At 43.6% G+C, this 24,767-nt stretch overlaps 1 protein-coding gene across 8 annotated transcripts in view; it reads right to left on the reverse strand.

Moving 5' to 3' along the window:
• Positions 1 to 24,767, reverse strand: part of samd11 (sterile alpha motif domain containing 11) — a 321,180-nt gene that overhangs the window by 118,183 nt on the left and 178,230 nt on the right. For 7 of the 8 annotated variants that reach the window (XM_060852148.1, XM_060852146.1, XM_060852144.1 and 4 more), the window contains 2 exons: positions 24,541 to 24,630; positions 542 to 703 (listed from right to left, as the gene is read on the reverse strand). In XM_060852148.1, coding sequence (XP_060708131.1) covers positions 542 to 703; positions 24,541 to 24,630 — 252 coding nt within the window. The remainder of the gene's footprint in view (positions 1 to 541; positions 704 to 24,540; positions 24,631 to 24,767) is intronic. The other variant, XM_060852147.1, reaches the window with a different exon arrangement.

The raw sequence follows: 24,767 nt of genomic DNA on the forward strand, positions 1-24,767 counted from the left end.
ATATGTCACACTGACTGCTCAGACTCCAGGCTGGGATACAGACAGGGTCAAACCTCACACCTTTAATATATGATCTGAGCTGAAATGTCATCTTTTTTAAAATACTGATAAAACCTTAAGTTATCTTGGGCAGTGACTTGAAAGAGATTCTGGGATTACATATTAATCAATCAAAACCTGCATCCACATTTTCAGTGATTAAAGACTTAACAGCACTCTAGGTTTGTCTAATACAGTGCATCAGTTGTATGACACTTTGATCTTTTACTATAAATTCTATATCCTATGTATCCTGGCCCACTAGCTACCTGATGAAGGAGCAGCGCTCTGAAAGCTTGTACTTCCAAATAAACCTGCTGGATTTTAAAGCGGTGTTGTGTGATTTTTAACTGGAGATTAGATTTGTGCACAGCTTTTTGTTTTAGCTAAGTCTTAACCAGTGAAATGACAGAGTTGAAGTCAGATATTAAAACAAGGTGAGCAGTTTGCTATTGTGCCGAAATCTGGCCTCAGGTCAGCAATGCAGTGCACTGCCCCTTACCTCCATGAGTTGGGACTCCCATACTGTTGGCGAGTTGATACAGACGTTGCTGTTGCTCTTCATACGTCCCATGCTCATTCAACGCGGACATCATTCGCCTGTAGTGTTCTTCAGGTGTCATCTGCATAATCTGATCCTCAATCAAGGGAGTGTGACACTTTTCTTGATGAAGAGGAAGACAAAAAGACAGAATATTTTGAGGATGTTTGCAAAAACATGCCTGAATTGGATAAATACGACATAGGGTTTTTGTCTTGCAACCCTTTCTCCATTTGCATTGATCAAGCAGTGTCTTGGTTATTTTTGTTTGCAAATCCCTTCACATCCTTGCCCCTTTGTAATTTCCTCCAACCACACAAAATTCCTACATTGTCTGGACTCCTCGAATTCGGTTTGTGTGCATTCCTAATTATAGCTGCCTCATCATTAGCATATACCATCCATTCCTTATGCCCCAAACTCCAGCCTTCCCTCCCACTACACCTTGTCCCCTTTCTATCTCGTTACCTCCTTTGAGAGACTGCCTTTGGCACAAAGAGCGGCACTATGGCTCATTGGTTAGCACGGCTGCCTCACAGCACCAGGGTTTGATCCCAGCCTCGGGCAACTGTCTGTATGGAGTTTGCACACTCTCCCCATGTCTGCACTGGTTTCCTCTGGGTGCTCTGGTTTCCTCCCACAGTCCAAAGATGTGCAGGTTAGGGTGGATTGGCCATGCTAAATTTGCCCATAATGTCCAGGGATGTGTAGGTTAGGTGCATTAGTCAGGGGTAAATATAGGGTAATGGGTTACTCTTTGGAGGGTCGGTGTGGACTTGTTGGGCCCAAGGGCCTATTTCAACACTATGGGGAATCTAAGAAAACCTATTACTTTGACCAAGCCGCTGGTCATCTGATCTAATATTTCCTTACCCAACCTAATGTCACACTTTGTTTTGAAATGTTCCTGTGAAATACTTTTTGGGATGTCCCATTGTAGTAATGGTGCCAAATAAATAAGGTTATTTGCTGTGGGTGTTGGTAACAGGAGGAGATGAGGAGAAATTCTTTCTGCAGTGTGTCATGATGTTTGAAATCCATTGAATGCGCAAGAAAGCTGGGGAAAGCAGATTTCAAGTTTCAGAAAGGAATTGGACACGCACTTGGATTTGCCAGTTTCTGAGGAAAGAGCAGCAAATGGGGGAATGCATTGGACAGCTCCCCTGGAGAGCTCGCATTGACATGACAAGTCGAATGGCCACCTTTGCTGTTGTCAAATCTTTTGATTCTACAATTTTGAGCATTGAGGCATCACCTCTGGGCGAACCTAAGCCTCGAATCATGATGGGAGCCAAAGAAACTACGACTTTTTTCACACTGTTCTGTCGGGATTAGCTCAGGTTAATAGCTGATGCATCTATGACTATTTCCACATGGAGTTCCTGCACTTTACATTCACACTCTTACTGTACAAGTGAGCTGGGCAGTGTATTCCACAGCAGTGTGGGCCACATCAACGCAACAGTGATGACAACACTTAACTGGAGGTAGAAAATCCATGGGGTCGATCATCTCAGTAGAGCACAAGATTTCACAGACTTAGACAAAATGATTGTGTGTGAAGTTTTAATAAAACCATTAACGCATTTAACCCTCCATCTAGGAATCAAGGATTTCTGTTGCTCACGTGGATTGTTAATGTCAATATTTATCGGCCATCCCTAGTTTCTCTTTTCAGGGATAGGTAATGGTGCACATACCTTTCTTTCTTTCATGAGGGTATGGCTGGCAGGACCAGGATTTATTGCCCACAGGCAGTTAAGAGCCAACCTCATTGCTGTGGGTCTGCAGTTACCTGTAGTCCCTAAAGGACATTAGTGACCAGATGGGTTTTTCCCCGATAATTAATTCACCATCATCATTAGACTCTTAAATCCAGAGTTTGTTTATTCAATTCAGATTCCATGATCTGTTATTGAAGGATTTGAACGCAAGTCGACAGAACATTACCAGGGTGTTTGGATTAGGAGTCCAGTCATAATATCACAAGGCCACTATATCGCCTTGAATCGCTACATAATCCCACACCCTGAGCTCCTTCGTGTCTCACTTGGTTAAACACTGCAGGGGCAGTTATTTTCTAAATCCCTCTGGATTTCAGCCTTATCTCCGTGTTTAGGAGGATCCAAGTGATCTGGATGAATTTAGGAATGTTGACTGCATTGTTCCTGATTGTCAGAATGAATTGAGAGTCAGTCTAATCCTGCAACCACTAAAGCAACCAGCAAATCTGAGCAGCACTGAGGACACTCTCACTGTCCCTCACAAAGCCTGCAACACGCTTGGGTCCAGTCTAGCCAATCATTTCCCAGCCAGCTCCATCCTCATCATCTGACCTTCTGCCCTAAAGGTGGTGACGTTGCTGGGATAGACAATCACGGAGGGTGTCAACATGAAACAACTGCGCTAGAGCACGCTGGTAGCTATTCAGTCAATAAGGCACCACAGACTGCCCAATCCAATTTGCACTCAGCTGTGGGGGGAAGGTGGGGGCATGGGAGCAAGGGGCTAAGGTGGAAGCATCTCTTATGAGCAAAAGCAGCAGGACCCGGGCTGATAGCTTCCTCCTTCCTAGCTCAGATATGGCCAGCATCAATCGGTGATGTTGGCTGAGATCAGCTGACTTGAGGATGCACAGAAATCAAATCCCAGCACTGACTTTATTCTGTGAATGAGGAGCGTCCAATGGAGGACAGAAGGTTTAATGCCTCACTGAAGAAAAACAACTCATCAGCTCAACAGAAATTTCTTTGCCCCAGGCCAGTGGTGATGTCAGTTTTTAAGACTTTAACTCCTTCTGCATTGGCAATCCACATTTGACTTTTAATTAGCAGTGTGACAAGATCCGAAACCTTGCCTATCAGTGGAGCAACACTGCCTCCGTGCTCTAAGGTAGACAACAGACATTTTATGGGAAACATAGACTTGAAACCTGTGCAGGTGAATGTCACAGTCAGAATAATTAAATAAAAGAGATCTAGGACCTTGTGTTATTCACAAGAACACTCGTTATCTATACTCCAATTATTCAGCGGCCCAATTAGCTGTTATAAGTTTGCACAAGGCAGCATCTCTTTACAGTTTCCATTTCATCGAGTGACAAACCCAAAATCCTTCCTCCTTAATATCAGAACAAGCTTCGATCTTTCGTGGTGTATGTCCAAGGGCTTAAAGTGGTTTCTTGTGATTTGGGATCTCTGGTTAGGAATGCAGTAATACTTTCAGGCAATTAGTAGCCTCCTTGTAAATCCAAGCTGATCTCAACTCATGAAGGAACTTTTATACCCTTCACTTTCCATTCCACAGAGATAGCTGAATGGGAGACAGCTGGATCCGAGATAGTGGGATTGGAGACAGCTGGATCCGAGATAGTGGGATTGGAGATAGCTGGATCGGAGGTAGTGGGATTTGAGGAAATGGGATTGGAGGTAGTGGGATTTGAGATAGCTAGATCGGAGGTAATGGGATTGAAGGAAGCGGGATCAGAGGTAGCGAGATCGGAGATAGCGGGATCAGAGATAGTGGGATTCAAGGTAGTGGGATTAAAGATGGCTGGATCAGAGGTAGCTGGATTGGAGGTAGGGGGATTGGAGGTAGCAGGATTTGAGGCAGTGGATCAGGTCTGCAGTGCACTGGAAACTGTGCCTTGGGTTGTATCTGAAGGAGGAATTGATTGATGGATCAATGCCAAATGAATCTATAGATTTGTCAGTTTTTTCACAAGTTCAGCATTTCATTTTGAATCATCAATGGAACAGTCAGGGCAAATTGAATCATGTTCAGGTTCTGGGTCAGGGATTTGGAAGGCTATCCATGGGGTGCAGGCGAAAACTAACTAGAAGTAAATCAAACTAGATCCCTGGATGTACAGCCAATGGATTAAATTATAAATCATAAGGGAGCACTAGTAAATCTCTAAAGGCACCAATGGAGCCAAATGTGGAGTTTTAGACAGTATACTACATTAAACAACAAACCAAAAGAACTGCAGATGCTGACAAACAATTCTTCAAAGGATCACTGGACCCAAATGTTATCTCTGCTTTCTCTCAACAAATACTACCAAACCTGCTGAGGTTCTCCAGGGATTTCTGTTTTTGTAGCATACGACAGTATCCAGGAATGGGGGCAGTGCAGAAAGAAAAAAAAAATCATAGAATAGAATCCCTACAGTATGGAAGCAGGCCATTCAGCCCATCAGGTCCACACAGACCCTCCAGGTGCATCCCATGCCTTTCCCTATAGCCCTGAATTTCCAAAGGCTAATCCTCCTAACCTGCAACACCTTTGGATTGTGGGAGGAAACTAGAGCATCCAGAGAAAACACAGGAAGAATGTGCAAATTCCACACAGACAATCACCCGAGGCTGGAATCAAGTTGTGGGTTAGCGGTACTGGAAAAGCACAGCAGTTCAGGCAGCATCCGAGATGTGCTGTGCTTCTCCAGCACCACTAATCCAGAATCTGGTTTCCAGCATCTGCAGTCATCGTTTTTACCATGAGGCTGGAAACAAACCTGGGTCCCTGGTGCTGTGAGGCAGCAGTGCTAACCACTGAGACACTGTGCTGCCCAGACATTGGTACCCAGTTTAAGGTACTGCACTATGAGGAGAGGTTGAATAGTTTGGGATTTCATAATCTAGAGAAGAGAATTGTGGTGAGCAGAGATCATTTACATATTTTAATTAGTCTAGATAAATTGGACACTTATAGTATGTTCAAAGTTGCTATAAATTCTGGAAAGAAACAAGAGATTCAAGGGGCTTTGCAAACAGACTGTTCAGATGAAGGGGAAAACAGTGATTCAACGAGAATTCGCTGGAGCTTCAGTAAGCTGAAGGCCCAGGTTAATTCTCTGGACATATGGCTTCAATTCTCATCCTGGGAGCTGAGGGAGTTTTAAGTTCAATGAATAAACCTGGAGCGTAAATCAAATCACAGTTATGGTCCAACCATCGACAGTTGTAAAACCCATCTGGTTCAATAAGGTTCTTTCACCAAGAAATCTAGTCTGATCTACACGTGCTTCCAGACCAAGAGCAGTAGGGTTGATTCTCAAATGCCCTCAGAATTGTCTAGTTTCAAAATCCCCAACTGTTTGTAGAACACTGGGCGGCACGGTGGCACAGTGGTTAGCACTGCTGCCTCACAGCGCCAGGGACCTGGGTTCAATTCCCGCCTCAGGCGACTGACTGTGTGGAGTTTGCACGTTCTCCTCGTGTCTGCGTGGGTTTCCTCCGGGTGCTCCGGTTTCCTCCCACAGTCCAAAGATGTGCTGGTCAGGTGAATTGGCCATGCTAATTTGCCCGTAGTGTTAGGTAAGGGGTATGGGTGGGTTGCGCTTCGGCGGGTCGGTGTGGACTTGTTGGGCCCAAGGGCCTGTTTCCACATTGTAAGTAATCTAATCTAAAACATAGAATATAGGACAGTATAGGCTCTTCGGTCTTCAATGTTGTGCTGATCTTTTATCCTACTGTAAGATCAGATTAACCTACATACCTTTTGTTGTGCTATCTTCCATGTGCCTATCTAATATTTGCTTAAATGTTCCTAATGTATCTGACTCCACTACCACTGCTGACAGAGCATTCCACACACCTACCATGCTCTGTGTAAAGAACTGACCTCTGACATCTCCCCTAAACCTTCCTTCAATCACCTTAAAATTGTGGCCCCTCATGACAGACATAGCACAGATACATTAAACTGGCTACCAATATTTTTATCTCCTTCTGCACTGCCTCCTGTTCCTGGATAACCCCTAGTGTACTGCGGCTCGAGACACTTAGTTCAAAAGCGATTAGGGATGGTGATGATTACATCCCACGAAAGAATAAAGAAAGTAAACTAGACAGATCATGTGGTTTGAAAAGTCTGTATTTACAAATACCACACCCTCCTGCTAAGGTGGTCTTCTGAGAGCCAACGCAAAACAACAATAAGAGTCAAGGGGGAATTTCTCTGCTGGGCAGAGAACATGAAAACTCCAAAATTACAATTGAGTCAATATGCAAGGGAGTGATCACACTCATCCCCTGACCACATGTAGATTTTAATAAGCACAGTGGAAAGCTTGTGTCGTATAATCTCTACAGTGTCGAAGCAGGTCACTCAGCCCATTGAATGCAAACTGACCCTCCAAAGAACATTCCACCTCCTACCCTATCTTATGGGCAATTTAGCATGACCAATCTACCTAACCTGCACTTTAGATTAGATTCCCTTCAGTGTGGAAACAGGCCCTTCAGCCCAACCAGTCACACTGACCCTCTGAAGAGTGATCCACCCAGACCCATTCCCCTACATTTACCCCTTCACCTAACACTGCGAGAAATTTAGCATGGCCAATTCACCTGACCTGCACATCTTTGGACTGTGGGAGGAAACCGGAGCACCCGGAGGAAACCCACGCAGACACGGGGAGAATGTGCAAACTCCACACAGACAGTCACCTGAGGCTGGAATCGAACCTGGGATCCTGGTGCTGTGAGGTAGCAGTGTGAACCACTGAGCCTCAGCATGATCTCATTACATCTTACAGTGATACAGGCTACTGTCCAATTCTGGTCAAAGTTGGGTCACATTTCAGATTACAGGGTATAATGGATCACTTTTCGGTATTTCTTGATCAGTGCTCAAGGAGAACATCTGGTAATGCTCAGGAATAATTAGACAGCTTCATTCATGAACAATATCTCAACTTCCCAGTGAATGTACATGTACATGGATCTACATTTTTATCATGAGTCTATCTCCTATGTACAGGGCATTGCTGGAGTAGATATGCAAGACCATCATTTAGGCACTCTCAATTATCTGCCACTTTCCACAGGGGAGGGAGCTCTCTTCCATTTGAGAGGATAATAGAGGCTCCATTAGTACAGAATCTTTAAACATAATCAGTTCTGCAAGCTCATTCTCCCCTCCTTTGAGCGTTTCGAAAGCTTTGTTATTAAGCTAAATTAAGTCAAAAGATTTTCATGAGTTAAAATGCTGAAACTAGCACACGAGCTGAGTAATCTGACTGCAGCAATCAGAACTTGGGCTGATACTGTATCGATATACAGGACAGCCATTGGAAGACTCAAACCCATTCATTCACATGCTTATCAAAATTATCACAAACTCTCTGACTGCACCCAAACAAATTGCAGCATCAGTCAGGGATGGAGTTAGCATAGAGTCCACTCATTACAGGATCAAGCTCTTTTGCCTCTGCTAGGTCACAGAGTCATACAGCATAGAAACTGACCCCTTCAGTCCAACCGGCTGTGTTGACCAGACATCCCAATCTGACCTAGTCCCATTTGCCGGCACTTGGCTCATATCCCTCTAAATCCTTCCTATTCATATACCCATCCAGATGCCTTTTAAATGCTGTAATTGTACCAGCCTCCACCACTTCCTCTGGTAGCTCATTCCATACACGCACCACCCTCTGCATGAAAATGTCACCTCTCGGGTCCTTTTCAAATCTTTCCTATCTCACCTCAAACCTGTGCCCTGTCATTTTGGACTCATCCACCTTCGAAAAAGACCTTGCCTATCCACCCAATCCATGCCCTTCATGATTTTATAAGCCTCTATAATGTCACCCCATAACCTTCGACGCTCCAGAGTAAAAAAAACCCAACCTATTCAGTCTCTTCCTATAACTCAAACTCTCCATTCCCAGCAACATTCTTGTGAATCCAACAGAAGGGTGACCAGAGTTGTCCGCAGCATTCCAAAAGTGGCCTCATCAATGTCCTGTACAGCTGCAATACGACATCCCAACTTCTATAATCAATGTTCTAGCCAATGAAAGGAAGTGTGCCAAAAGCCTTCTTCACCACCTTGTCTACCTGTGACTCCACTTCCAAGGAACTATGCATCTGCACTCCTGGGTCTCTTTGATCAGCAATACTGACCAAGGGCCCTACTATTAACTGAATAGGTCCTGCTCTGATTTGCCAAACTAAAATGCAACCCCTCACACTTACCTAAATTAAACTCCATCTGCCAGTCCTCAGCCCATTGGCCCACCTGACCAACATCCCATCGTACTCTGAGATAATCTTCTTCACAGCCCTCTACCATTACAACCCTATTATTCTTACAGATGTCCAAGATCTCCTTACACATTTGCTTCGCAATTTTCTGTTGACTATTGGGGGGCCTATAATACAATCCCAACAAGGTGATCATCTATTTCTTATTTTGCAGTTCCACCCATATAACTTCACTGGACAATGTCCCAGGAGTATCCCCTAAATTACAGTCGTAATGTTGTCCCTAACCAAATACCCTGCTTCTCTTCCTTGCTAACCTCCTTTTCTATCCTTCCCGAAGCATCTATACCCTAGAATATTAAGCTGCCAGTCCTGTTCATCCCTAAGCCACCCATACACTGCTAAGGTCCTACAGCAGAGATAGGCCCTTTGGCCCAAACTGGTCCATGCGATCAAAATATCCATCCACGCTAACCCCATTTCCCTGCACTTGGCCCATATCCTTCTAATCCTTTCCTATCCATGTATTTGTCCAAATGCTTTTTAAATGTTGTTAATGTACCCACCTCAACCAGTTCCGCTGGCAGCTCATTCCATGTGTGTACCACCCCCCTGTGTAAAAAAGTTGCCCCTCAGATTCGCTTTTATTCTTTCCCTACTAACCTTAAACTGATGCCCTCTCGTCCTCAATTCCCCAACCCTGGGAAAAAGACTAAGTGCATTCACCCATGCCTCTCATGATCTTACAGAATTCTATAAAATTCCCCCTCAGTCTCCTACGCTCTAAAGAAAAATGTCCAACCCCTTCCTGTAACTCAGACCATTGAGCCCTGGCAACATCCTTGTAACTTTCTTCTGCATTCTTTGCAGTTTAATAACAGCCTTGCCTCACTTACATAACAAGTTTTTTTTTGTTGGTTTGATTATTTTAACAACAAAAAGTTGAACTCATTAGTTCACAGAATCATCGAATCCCTATGGTATGGAGGAAGGCCATTTGGCCCATCAAGTTCACACAGACTGTCTAAAGAGCATCCTAGCCAGACCCACTCTTCCATCCTATCCCTGTAGCCTGCTAATCCAGTTAGCCTGCACATCCCTGGACACGATGGGCATGGCCAATCCACCTGACCTGCACATCTTTGGACTGTGGGAGGAAACTGGAGCACCCGGAGGAAACCCATATACAGACTGGAAAATGTGCAAACTCTACACAGACAGTCACCCGAGGCTGGAATCAAACTGGCATACACTTGAGGACTTAACCAGAAGTGCAACTTGGCAAGGACAGAAATCATACTTCTGTGTTCAGACCAGATACAAAGACATGTTGGTTGAGAAAACTAGGAGAGATTACCCTGATGGGACATAGGTGAGAAAGCAGGCACAACACGCTGAAGACAATTCCATACATATTCCCATCAAATGAAGCCCTGCACCACATGGTCTCCCAGTAAGACACCTTTAATGTACATTAGTCCCACCAAACCCTAATTGCCTGCTGTTTGATTTCCAGCTTTCTCCTCTCTACTGAGACGTTGAGTTAAAACAGTCAATGTCACAAACTGATGGCATCCCACACCATTTTGTACCACTGGCATCCCATACCTATTACAATGTTTAAAGATATTTGGATAAGTACATGAATAGGAAAGGTTTGGAGGGATATGGGCCAAGCGCAGGCAGGTGGGACTAGTTTACTTTGGGATTACATTTGGCATGGACTGGTTGGACCGAAGGGTCTGGTTCAGTGCTTTATGGCTGTATGAGCTGGGCAGTATTCCCCTCTGAAACCCACACAGTGTTGTTGGAGAGAAACAGCACTGTTGCAAGATTTAAATAATATTGGCAAACATTCAATGGAAAGGCTGGAAATCTTTGGCAAATATTAGAGGAGGCCCTCTTCAGAGAATAGAATCCCTACGGTGCAGAAAGAGGCCATTCGACCCATCAAGTCTGCACTGACCCTTCCACCCAGTTTGAAGTCAGGACGTACATTTTCTTAAGAGAAACAGACAATGGCGTGTTTTTATATTCGCTATACTATTTCCAGAAAGGTAGTCAACCCTTGACAATATGTGCAGCTTTTAAGTGGACACACAATGGCTGCAGTCTCAAAGTAACGAGCATATTCCACAAGCAGGGTTTGAGATTTTGAAGTACTCAGCCAGTGATGGTGCCAGCTCATGCCGTTTCCGTGCCTCCTCTTGTCATTCCGGTGAAATACTGTCCCTGATCCTCTCAAATCTAAGTCACCCAGGTGTGAAAGCTCTCACAATCTACCCAGCTCAGATCAGATACCAGTATCTGTCCCATCTTCCCCCTCTCTCATTAATTACAGGCTCTGCCATTTTCCACCTTAATCCATGCTTGAAGACAGCACTTTCAAAATATTACCCATCAAAGGGAAGCTTAGATGAGCAGCTCCTAACTGTTGCTTACAGACATAATTCCATAGCACAGCAGCTCCATGGCAACTTCATATATTTCTGATTGTGAGAAAGATTAACTTGGAACTAAAATGATCTAAACGCTTGCACACTTGCAGTTAAAATATGCTCCAGTAACGAGCAATCGCAGATTCTGAAATTTTAATGATTGAAACCAGCGTAGAGATGTTAACAAAAAGAAAGAACTTGCATTTATATAGCGCCTATTCACAACCTCAATGCTTTCAGGTCAATCAAATTCTGAAGTTACATGACTGAAACTAGTGTATATATGTTAATGTAAGAAAGTATCTGCATTTACATAGTGACCTATTTGCAATCTCAATGCTTTAGGACCAATCAGCTTTTGGAATTGCATTGTTGAAGTTACATGGTTCACTAATGCCCTTACGGAAAGGACTCTGCCATCCTTACCTGGTCTGGCCTACATGTGACTCCAGACCCACAGCAATGTGGTTGACTCTTAACTATCCCCCTGGGCAATTCAGAATGGGCAATAAATGTTGGCCTAGCCAGTGATGCCCACATCCCATGAGTGAAGAAAGAAACCTAGTATATGGATGTTAATGACAGAAAGAGCTTGCATTTATATAGTGCCCTAATCACTACGTCTTTGCTTTCGGGTGAATCAAACATGATTGAGGTAAACATGGCAGCCAAACTCAGCAGGCTCCCACAAACATCAATGAGATAATTACCAAATAATATCTTATTTAAGCACTGATGGTAGAAAGATAAATACCAGTCGGAAGAAAACTCTTTCACTCATCTGTAAATAGTACCTCGGGTCTTTTACGTTCACCCAAGGGGGCAGAGGGGGTCTAAATTTAATAGCTACACCCACACCCTCAGTGCCTCAGCGTTAGCCATGATTAAGTACTCGAGTGTTTTAAAATAAGTTGGGACTTCACTCAGTAAATTGCGAGGCAGTACTAAGACATCAAAGGACTGAGCTGAAATTCCTCTGTTATTTTGGCGATAGTATTAACCACTTTACCTTAAACAGCTTAAACATTTTTGTCAGAAATGCAGAGGGAGGAATTTCAGATGAACTTTCCACACGGTGGCAAATAAGCATCTATTAGACCGTGAGATATAGGAGCAAAAGAAGGCCGTTCAGCCCATCTAGTCTGCTGCACCATTCAATGAGATCCTGGCTGGTCTGATAACCCTCTTTCCTGCCTTTTTTTCCGATAACTCTCGACTCCATCATGAATGAAAAATCTGACCAATCTCACTCTTGATTATATTTAATGGCACAACCTCTACAACCCTCTACAGTAAAGAACTCTACAGATTCACAACACTCTGAGTGAAGAAATTCCTCCTCATCTCTGTTTAAATGTGTGGCCCATCTCATTAGATAACAACAGCGCTGATGATCTCAGAATTTCTACAAGTGATACATGCAGCTTCTCATCTGCATTTAAATGTTTGTCCATTAGTATTAGGGTCATACAAACGAAACAGATCCTTCAGTCTGACCAGTCCATGCGGACCATAATCCCAAACTAAACTAGTCCCACCTGCCTGCTCCTGACCCATATCCCTCCAAACCTTTCTCAGTCATGTATTATCGAAATGTCTTTTAAACACTGTAATTGTACCCATATCCACCAGTTCCTCAGGAAATTCATTCCACACACGAACCACCCTCTGTGTACAAAAGTTCCCCCTTGTGTTTTTTTTAAATCTCTCTCCTCTCACCTCAAAAATATACCCCCTAGTCTAGAAATCCCGCATCTTAGGGAAATTCTTTAATTTGACAGGGTAGTGTTATAACTTGTCAACATCATGCCCGGTGGTTACTTGCCTCATGCTGTCCAATCAGGAAACAAGAATTGTCTGTGGTTGCAAAGATATCTGTAACCCACATAATCTCATCTACCTCGCCAAAGTAGGAGATATGATATCAAAACGCAGCAGCTTATGACCTCAATGGAAAAGGGTTCTCACGAAAATAAAACTACTCCTGACTTGACAAGAATCCAAGATGATTAATAGGTGCTGGTTGCGCCCAAACATTCACCAACTTGTCACTCCAACCAAATATTGTAAATCTGTCTCCTTCATCCTACCAGAACAATTTTTCAAGGTTATGTGTACTCCAAAGCAAAACATTCACATTCCACTTCCCTTTGATCACTGCTCTACCTGAATGTTAAGAAAAAGTTTCTTGCAACATTGGGAGATAGAAAACTGAGGCCAGGATAAAAATGAAGTGAATTAATATTCCCTGATCGACATGTTCAGCAATGTTATTCCACAAGTCTGGAACAGGTATGACTTGAACCTAGGCCTCCCAGCCAGAAGGTATGGACACTACTACCATGCAACAAGACCCTTACCATTAGCTAATGTACATGGCGTTTTCATAAATCGATTTAGAGATGTTATGACACACTGCTGGACTGGGTGAGACTTGAATCGAGGCCTCCTGGCCCAGAGGTACAGACACTGTGCCATAAAGTGAGATTAAAGTCAGTTAAAAGCCTAGTCCACCAGTCAAGGAAATCACGCTTAATCTGAACTCTTAATGCCATACTTTTATCTCTGCGCAGTTCGACAAATTCAAATGGCAAAAAGAGTGCGGAGGTTGTGTTTGATGAGTGGGGGCTGTGGGGAAAGGAAAGAGAGTTGCAGTGTAAGCTATGAGTTGGAATGCAATTCCTGAAAGGATGCTGGCTGAAGTTTTAATATTTCTAAAAAGAGCTGGAAATTGAATTGAACTGAAAAGGAAATTGCAGGTGTGTGGAGAAAGCGTGGCAGAATGGAACAAAATTGATAGTGCTTTCATCGAGCTAGCAGGACTTGATGGGCCAAATCACTTCCGGCTGTGCTGCATAGTATAAAGATTCTAATAGCCAAACACATTATTCCCATTACACCACTACCACTCAAATGGATAGTATAACAGCATCTGTGCGATATAGAAGTGTCACCTTTTGTATGGAATCAATGTTGGACTAACCCTGAGGGTGTAATTAAAAGCCACACTAATCCTCGAGCTATTGATGGAGTGTCGCAGACAAATAGGCACTGAACAATCATCAACAAACGACCTCAAAATTTGTGGCCACTTAGTGGGCAGGGGAGAGCATCCAGCACCCTTGAAAGCATTATCCAGAGTGATTCATGCTTTCAGCACAGGGGCAGGGAAATGATGAGGCAAAAATACTTACTACCAAAAAGTGGATCCGACAACATCACTACAATAAAAGCCAGAACACAACTGCATGTATTTCGCAACTATTCTTCTCTCGGCAATTCTCCCCTGTCCATAGCTAAAGGCACAACTTCCTTGCTGAAGGAGGAGGTTGTATATTCCAGTGACCGCCTGGTATCTGCTTTAGGCTCAGTAAACACCATTCAATTATGAGAGATCATAAACGAGCATCAAACACCATGCAAACATTTAACCACAAGGGTCACTTGCTAATAATTAGATGCGTGACCCTTGGCCAGGTTTCCTCTCCCCTATCTCGGTGTGGGGTGGTGGTGGTGGGGGGTGGGGGGGGGGGGGGGGGGGGGGGGTGCAGTTTACTAATGATCCTGTCGATGCCTGGCCTCTTCTGTTTTGTTAATAAGCCTTGTTGATCGACCACAGACTGCAACACAACAACTTCATTGTGAACTGGACAACATGCTTAGTTGCCACAGAAATCTGCCAATACTCTCCATGATGAATATACCTTTCATACACTGAATGTCAGACTTTATACACAAGATATACAAAATCTGAACTCTCCTCAAACACGTATGCCAGAGTTCCAGTTTTCTGACCCAGAGATACCCAGAGAATTTACAAAGTAAACATAGTAGTCAAGCAAAGACTAATCTTGCAAAACTTCCAAAACACATCAATTATTTGGCCTCTTATTGATCGCAGAAATTTCTAAGAAAACTTATGCACAAGTGGTAACTTGAGACAGAGTGAACCATGACAATGTCAAACTTTGTAACCGTGCTTCTGACTTCACTCCATCCATGAGCAATGCCACAGGATGTCATCAAGAGTCCAGCTGGGAATAAGAAAAGAAGTCAGTTGGAAAAGTACGACCCACAAGGGTAATAGACAAGTGGAATAAATTACGAGGGAAAGGAACAGTACAATTGCATGTTAAGCCAGGCCTAGAATAGACAAACTTTTCTCATTAACTCCAAGACCTTGCTGGTTTGGTAAAATAGACAGTGAAGATCCCTGAAGATTGCCTGAAATGATTTATGCCACTGCAATTATTTTTCACAAATTTCTGGAAACATTTTTCTTTCTAATGCAGATGAATAATTAGTGGTATATCATTAATAAGATAACACATTCATTAGGCAGTTTCTAAAAATCTATCTAACTTCGTGGAAAGTTTCCCACTGATTTAGAAATTCTTCAGAATTTCAGACAGATTCTGATAAGGGCCCTCATATGACATTAGGAAAGAAAATTAGAGCATTTAGAATGAGGAAGGGAATGAGAGTGGGGGGATACTTTGGCATAGATTGAGAGATTAATGTAAAGAAAACACAAGAGTAGGAATAAATGGAGAGCCACACAATGGCTCAGTGATTAGCACTGCTGCTTCACAGTGCCAGGGACCCGGGTTCAATTCCAGTCTTGATCTTCTGTCTCTGTGGATATTGCATGTTCTCCCTGTCTCTGCATGGGTTTACTCCCACTGTCCAAAGGTTAGATGGATTGGCTGTGTTCAATTGCCCAATGTATTTAGGGATGTGTAGGTTAGGTGGATTAGCCATGGGGAATGTAGAGTTACAGGCATAGGATAGAAGCTGTGTCTGGGTGAGATGCCATTCAGAGGGTCAGTATGGACTTAATGGGCTGAAGGGTCTGCTTCCACACTGCAGTTTTCAAGTTGGCAGGCTGGGATACTATAGGGATCAACATTGGAACTCAGCTATTCATGATCTATCCACGAATTGAATGTGGGAACGAAATGTAATATTTCCAGGTTTGTAGATGACATTAAACTCAGCGTGAGTGTGATTTGCAAGGAGGATGCAAAGATGCTTCAAGGGGACTTGGCGAGGCAAAGTGAAATTTGGCAGATGGATTACGATATGGAGAAAGGTGCGGTTATCCACTTTGGGAGAAAAAAAAGCATAAATACAGGGCACATCTTAAACGGTGAGAAACATTGAATTTCAAAGGGCCTAGTTCATAAGTCACTGAAATTAAACATACAGGTACGTCAAGCCATTGAGAAGGTTAAATGATCTGTTGGCCTTTATTACAAAAGGATTTCGATACAGAAATAAAGGTGTCCTACTGCAATTACACCCAGCCTTGGTGCGACCACGCCTACTGCAGCTTTGATCGCCTTACCTATCGCAAGATCTACTCATCATAGAGGGTGTACAATGAACGTTCACCAAACTAATCCCTGGGATGGAGAAAGAAGAAATGGACAGCGCCTTCACTCTCTAGACTTTAGAAAAATGAGAGGGGGGTCTCATTCCCAGATTACAGAATTCTTGTAGAGATTGACAAAAATGCAGGGAAGATGTTTCCCATTGCTGGGGGTTTCTAGAACGAGGAGAGATGCTCTCAGAATGGGGGGGGGGGGGGAAAGGTTATTTATTATCAGCGATGAGGAGGAACCTCTTCACTCAGAGTGTGGAAAATCTTTGAAATTCTCTTCCCCAGAGGGCTTTGGAAGCTCAGTCTTTGCGTATATGACATTATACAAGTCAAAACCATTGGGATGGTGCAGTAGAATGGATTTGCAGGTAGAAGATGAGTCAAAATCTCATTGAAGGGCAGAGTGGATGCGAAAGGCTTCACCTGTTGTGTCCCAGAATATGTAACCTATAGTTTTCAATTTGTCTTGCATCCATGTTCACTGAAGCAGTAAAAGCCTGCCAAACAGTGTGTGGGATGAGGCACCTGATGAGTCAGGTCTAGAACCTCTTGTGGCTTTGGAACTCATGAGTAAAGCGGACCTGAGGTCACCTTACCTCAAACCCCCATCTCACCCCCTCAGTAATTTTGCATGCATCAAACATTCTGCCTTCGCTGTTTTGTTCCTATTATTAAATTTCACAACGCTGCCACTTTGAACATCAGCTCTGCTTTCAGGCTGGGTCTCTCTCTCTATCCATCTCTCTCTGAGTTACTCCATTGTCCTGCCAGTACCACTGGATGATTGGGTCAATTTCTTCTTTCTTCTGGAGCAATCTGCATGGAGAGGAAATGCTCCCCATCCCATTCGATTCTCAACCCCATCAGTCCTCGCCCACACTTGTGCTACCTCTTGATTGTTTCAATGCGCTCATCTGTTCCACTCTCCATAATTTTAGAACTAAAATCTCAAATGCCTGTGTCCTTTCTTCTGCTAGTTTGCCCATCACCCCTGCGCTCAATGTTGAATCCCAATCGTGCAACGACTTGTTTTTTGTAATTCTTACCCAACTTTTCAAGTTCTTCTATGACTTAGCTCTTACCCAATTCTATGGTCCAGCCCGCTAATGGTCAGTGATAACTCTGCTCTTCCAATCTGGCTTTGTATGCATTCTAAGTTTAATTGCTCCATTACTGATGGCCATAATCAATCCCTGTACTCTGGAGATCGCTCCCTAAATCTCTCTACCTCTCCACCTTGTTTCGTCCTGTAAAATACTTCCAAATAAAATCCACCTCTTTGACCAAGCTTCTGATCGCCACTCCTAATCTGTGGGTCAGTGCCACGTTTTGTCAGTAATGCTCTTATGAAATGCTTCGGAAAAAAAAAGGTGCTATAAAAATGCATGCTGCCAATGGTGCTGTTGTTGTTGTCAGGTATCAGAACAAATGTTTAACTGAGGGAAATAGGATCAAAAGGTTACAATTTAACCTTGGACCCTAGATGTTAAAGATTCAGGCAGTAGAACTGCACTAATGTTCTTATTCCTTTCAATTTTTCACTATTATATTAACTGCCACCGCACAGTCTGAAACTGGCTTATTTCGGATATTAATGTAATAAAATCACCAAGGCCAGTGATTTATGGCTTACACAAAACAAACAAGACAAATCTGCTGCATCCAATCCCTGAAATGCTGTGAAAATCCCAGAATCCTACTTAATAAAATTGTAATTTGACTTCTCCACGCACCAGAAACTGGAGCACCCGAAAATCACTTTTCACTACCTCCTTCCCACTGTCAACGCATAGAAACAAACCCTTAAAAAAGAATCATCAACAGTTATCGCGAGCTAGTGTACACCCCACCGTCTCCAAAAAAACAAGAACAAGGCAGGTTTAAGTGGAACCCATTTCGAGAGAGTTATACAAATAAAGGTGGACGGTAAAAGGTCTTCATTGTTTGTGATTTTCTCACAGTGTTGTAAGAAGGTGAAAACCCTGGTTTCTTGTAAATAATTGAGTAGCTTGATGTGATGGCCAGTCAGTCAGAAAAGGAAGATCCCAGGATGTGGCTGTAAGTTTGCTCACTGAGCTGGAAGGTTAATTTTAAGATGTTTCGTCACCATATTAGGTAGCATCATCAGTGAGCCTCCAGTGAAGCGCCGGTGTGCTGTCCCTCTTTCTATTAGTGTGTTTCGGGTTCCTTGGGTTGGTGATGTCATTTCCTGCATTGATGTCATTTCCAGTATTGGTGATGTCATTTCCTGTTCTTTCTCTCCGAGGGTAGTGGATGGGGTCCAAGTCAATGTGTTTGTTGATAGAAACATGGCATTCCAACCGGAACTCTAAGAATTCTTGTGTGTGTCTCTTTTGGTTTGTCCTAGGATGGATGTGTTGTCCCAGTCGAAGTGGTGTCCTTCCTCATCTGTTTGTAAGGATAATAGTGAGAGTGGGTCATGTCGTTTTGTGGCTAGTTGATGTTCATGTATCCTGGTGGCTAGTTTTCTGTCTGTTTGTCCAATGTAGTGTTTGTTACAGTTCTTGCAAGGTAGGTTGTAAATGACATTCATTTTGCTTGTTGTCTGTATCAGGTCTTTTAAGTTCACCAGCTGCTGTTTTAGTGTGTTGGTGGGCTTGTGGGCGACCATGATGACCCCAGTTTGGACATCTCTTGCAGGATGAGTTGCAAGGACAGCTGAGTGGAGGGGAAGGCGAAGGCAAGCGAAGCAGCTTCTCCTCCCCCTACCCCCGCCATCGGGGGAGAGGTTTAAGTGGAACCCATTTCAAATCCTGCCTGCCTAATTTCACATTCTGCTGAAGTCAACCAAAAGCGGACATCTGACTGAAACCCACCCTGTTCCTGATTCTTACCAAGCACCTCCGGTGGAGGAACAATGTTTTAAAGGTGCGTGCCACAAGACTGAATCATACAGAGTACTCGGAACGTTTGAAGCAACAAACTGCAAGCCATGAACCAAATGTTGGTTATTTCAGAAACGTGACTGACTACAAAATCAAATTTGTGACTTCCATCAGCGATGGCCACCAAAACTAGACCAACAGAAGCCACACCAAGCAAACAGAAGAGGCAGCGACTCAGACAGAGATCTGTAGGATGTGTATCTGTCCCCAGTATCTCATTCTCCTCCTGTAACAGCATTGATTCCAAACTTCAATCACCTATTTAACCCAGGCAAGCATCTCCATCAAGACAAAACGTATGTTTACCAGAAGTCCTGATGAGTCTTCTTCAGCAGTAATTAGAGCTAAGGGACTGGGAATCATAACCATTTATGAAATAGGAGAAAGCAGTCCTATCATCTAGACCTGTGTCATAAACCCCTTTTAATCCACTCAATAGGATCCCATTGACCTTTCTGTTTGAACTCCACTTTCAGACCCCTCCCAATATCTCTCAAGCAGCTCAACTTCCTTACGAGAAACCGTGCTTTTCATCTTCTTACAACGCAGCGGGACAATCGCAAATAATGTCAACCTCGTCTCAGTCCCACCTTCATCTGTCCAACTCTGCCAATACCACATTAGTTTGTTTTTTGATGTATCATTCCAGCATTATCTCCTCCACTACTCTATTACTTTCCCTTTCAAACAAATGTATTAAATTGCACCAAAAAAAACTGAGAACAGCAGAGACCATTATATAAGCACAGAATCCCTAAATGTGGAAATAGGCCATTCAGCCCATCGAGTCCACAACAACCATCTGAACAGCATTCATCCCAGGCCCACACCTCACCTTTTTATTATAGACAAAGATATATCATGATAGAGAAATAGACAGACAGGCAGACTGAATAATAGATCAACTGATAGACAGATAGTTAGACTGATAAACCGATAGACAGATAGATTACAGTGGTGCTGGAAAAGTACAGCAGTTCAGGCAGCATCTGAGGAGTAGGAAAATTGACGTTTCGGGCAAAAGCCTTTCAAGCAGGATTATTCTGCAGACACCCTGCCTCTACTCCTGAGGAAGGGCTTTTGCCCGAAACATCGATTTTCCTGCTCCTCGGATGCTGCCTGACCTGCTGTGCTTTTCCAGCACCACTCTAATCTAGACTCTGGTTTCCAGCATCTGCAGTCTTTGTTTTTACCTGATAGACAGATAGGTAGATTAATAAATAGATAGACTGATAGAAAGACAGATAGATATTACAACAGATATACAAGATATAGATATGATTATAGATAAACCCTACTACATATTTGTCTTTTCACTACATCCCTCAATCTCATTGTGCTCCAGACACTCATCAAATTGCCTCTTGAACCCAATTGTACTGTTCCTTTCCCTCGTAATTTATTCCACTTGTCTATTACCCTTGTGGGTCGTACTTTTCCAACTGACTTCTTTTCTTATTCCCAGGTTGCTTTCCCCTTCTGTTCTTCGCTGTCAGGCACAGCACACTGGGTGTTTGGTGCCAAATCCTTTAGAAAAAGTTTTGAAACAAGAGAGTAGCAGGGCCAGCCGCTGTTAGTTACTAAGCAACCTTCTGAAATTCAGTCAATCACTCCGTGATTCTTTTTCCAGAGCTGGTAGTAGCTGTAAGCCTATTTTAAAACTGCAGAAGAATTCCCCCATTCCTCTCCTGTTTTACATGGTTCCTGCATCATGAACCCATCAAAAATCCAAAGTACCCCTTCTCCAGCAACATTGGTGACCTCTGACCTAACCTGGCCTTAGGTTAAAGGTGAACAAGATGATTGTGATCAGGCCTTGTCACTCAGGGCGCCAGGAAAAGCTCAGCGGACAGAAATATTTGAACTAGGGAACACAGTTTAAGATTAAGACTGAGATGAGGAGAGATTCTCTCACAGAAAGGGTCACTGGTCTGTAGCATTCTCTTCCCCAGCAAACAGTGGAGACTGGATCATCGAATTTATTCAAGATTGGGCGAGATAGACTTTATATAGACAAGACAGCCCAGGGGTTGAGGAAGGGTGGTGGCAGAGGAGGGGTGGGGGTGGATGAAACCACAACCAGATCCACCATGATCTTGCCAAATGGCAGAACAGGCTCAAAACAGTCAAATGGACTACCCTGTTCTTAAATGCTATCTTTCTAAGTATCACTGGAGGAAACAACTCTCTGTTCCTGCCCTATTTTTAATGAGATCCCTATATTTAAAGTAGAATATACTTACAGCAGAGATGGCAAAGCAGTCTAGATTCACTGGATCGGTTCCTAGAATGATTACCTCTGTCAACTGTAGCTATATTCTCTGGAGCTTAGAAGAGTGAGAGGTGGTGATCTCTTTAATACACCCAAGATTCTGCAGTTGCTTGACTGACAGACATAAAAAAGCATTACCCACTGACGGAGAGCTCAAAATCTCAGGAAGAAGAGCTGATCGTTGAGGACTGAGACGAGGAAATATTTCTTCACTCAGAGGGTTATGAACCTTTGGAATTCTCTGCCCGAGAGAGCTGTGGCTGCTCCATCACTTAATTATACTCAAGATTGAGATTTCTGATCTCTTGGGAAATTAAGAGATGGAGGGAATGGGCAGAAAAGTAGAGTTGAGGCCGATGATCTTCCATGGGTCATACTGAATGGTGGAGCAGGCTTAAGGGGCTGAATGGTGTACCACTGTTCCTATTCTTTATGCTCCCTCATTGATCCACTCTGTTTATTAAAAGCCCTCACCATGTTACTGCTCTGAAGCTAGATTCAGTTCCTGCTCCAATTGTTGGCATCAATCAAGCTGCTCAAAGATTTGACAAAGCTGAAAACAGAACAATTTCAACATGTCAGACATCCATTTATCAAACCCAAATAAGAGCTCTGCTTCTGTTCAAATGTCCATTTCCATCATCATTTGCATTACTGATCACATTGCCTATGATCAAGTTGAACCACAACCAACCTGTCCCTGTGGGACATAGTGATTTCTACATGATCACAAGATATGAAATTTGATGGTCCAATATCTGACCAATGGGACAAACCCGGATCCAGCACGTTCAAACACATTCATTTTCAAACACAAAACAGGTCATGATGACCTACAAAACACCACTGCAAGTGCAATTGATGGAGCCTACGAATATTTTGCATGCCATGCTATACTGTAGCTTGCTTCAACAATGAAAATCCCAAGTACAGCCACCACTTACAAGCAGATGGAGTTCACATACTTTCTGTGGCAAAAAACTGTGATCAATCAATCGATGAGCACAAAAGCATCTCCATGACTCATTACCTCTTTGCTGTTATCCAGATACAAGCTCCAGAGCATTGTCTTAAAGTGATACCCAGGTCTGTGTGTCCATGAAAGCCCAAATTCAACAGCATTTTCCTGCATAGAGGTCCAGGCAGTTCTCTTACAATTGGGAGGGGTCAGCATTGGCCCCTCCTGAAGCCTAGCAGTGGGCTGGCCAATTAAACTTCAGCAGTGGACAGCAGGATAGGAGGCATTTGCATGGAACGGGAACACAAATAACTTTGAACAAGGTTACCACAATAAAAAAGCAGGAGGCTTATTGTGCTTATCTATAAAGTAAAAGTCACCATAGTCCTACTCTTGACAACATAGTCCTCAGTGGTGGTTTAACTCTGAGGGTCACCACTGCTCAGGTGAGGTTGAGAAGGCAGAAGCTTCATGGTAACTTCAGCCAGTGTGGGAATGGAATCCATGCTGTTGGCATCGCGAGCCTATGGATGGCCATCAACACGGTGAAAAATGTTCTTTGGTCAGACCAAAGCTAGTTGGTCTTGCAGAGCAAGGAGTTGACCCTGGCTGAGTTTTGCAGACTGACACATCTCAAGATCCAGGACTACGTGCTGAGGGATGAACTAAAGCTCAGGACAGCTGCCACCAAGGCCCAGTTGGGAAAGACCGTTGTCTGAGGTCTTTCTGCTGAAGTTAAATGGGAACTCTACCTGGCCAGGTCCATGCCCCCTCACAAGCCACCTTCCCCTGCCACCGCAGGAATTGCAAAACCTGCACCTACACCTTCCCCCTTACCACCGTGCAAGTCCCAAAGGGGCCTTCCACATCGATCAAAGCTTCACCCATGTTATTTATTGTATCCACTGCTCCCGATGTAATCTCCTCTACACTGGAGAGCACTTCAGAGAACATCTCCAGGACACCCACACTAATCAACCTCCTCCCCGCCCCATGGCCGAACATTTCAACTCCCCCTCCCACTCTGCCAAGAACATGTAGGTCTTGGGCCTCCTCCATCACCACTCGACACCTGGAGGAAGAACACATTATCTTCCGCATCAATTTGGACTTCACTAGTTTCCTCATTTCCCATCCCCCCACCTTACCCCAGTTCCAACATTCCAGCTCAGCACTGTCCTCATGACTTGTCCCACCTGTCAATCTTCCTTCCCACCTATCCACTCCACACTCCCCTCTGACCTATCACCTTTACGCCCACCTCCATCCACCTATTACACTCTCAGCTACCTTCTCCCCAGCCCTACCCCCTCCTATTTATCTTTCCACCCCCAAGGCTCCCAGCCTCATTCCTGATTAAGAGCTCCAGCCCAAAACATCGATTTTCCTGCTCCTTGGATGCTGCCTAATCCGCTGGGCTTTTCCAGCAACACACTCTCAACTCTGACCTCCAGTGACTGCAGACCTTATTATCTCCTTAGACAGGCAGGAAGCTGGAAGAACACACCAGGTCAGGCAGCATCAGCAGCTGGAGAAGTTTGAAGTTTCGGATGTAACCCTTCTTCAGGATGTTAAATCAGGATCTATTCAGTTATCAGACCCTGCCAAAGCCTCAAATATAGGTAAATATATTATTGTGCAAGTAGGAAATACCCTTGGTTTATCTGTTCTGAGGAAGAGTCTCTAGACCCAAAACATTAACTCTGACTTTTCCACACAGATGCTGTCAGACCTGCTGAGTTTTTCCAGTAGTTTCTGTTTTTGTTTCTGATTTCCAGCAGTTCTTTCATGTTTACCTTGGGTTTGTTTGTTGGATAGAGACAAATTCCAACATCTGTTTACTCCTTCATATGCTACTGTACAGAACCAAACGGCTTTAGGGAAGATGTATGTTCTATCAAGATTTTTTTTGTGAATAAAGTAGATTTTTGAAATTAAAAGAAAACAGCCAACTGAACTAACCCACCCTCTGCAGCTTAGCTATAACCCATTTCAGAAAGTTATAAACCTACCCTTTGGTGATTCACTTCTTTGCCTCTTGGTTTCTGGACAATCACTATTGTTGTTTGGTGAACATACTCTTCGCTTTCCTAAAATTTCATCTGTTGCGGGGGGTTGGGGGTAGGTGGGAGAGAAGAGAGCAAAGAATGGTCATTATACTTTATCAAAGACCACCTGTACATCATTACACTATGGACTTTGTTGCCTTGTGTTGTTTATGCATCAATACGCAAACATT

Source organism: Hemiscyllium ocellatum, chromosome 37 (genome assembly GCF_020745735.1).
Source record: "Hemiscyllium ocellatum isolate sHemOce1 chromosome 37, sHemOce1.pat.X.cur, whole genome shotgun sequence".
In the NCBI taxonomy this organism is placed as follows: Eukaryota; Metazoa; Chordata; class Chondrichthyes; order Orectolobiformes; family Hemiscylliidae; genus Hemiscyllium; species Hemiscyllium ocellatum.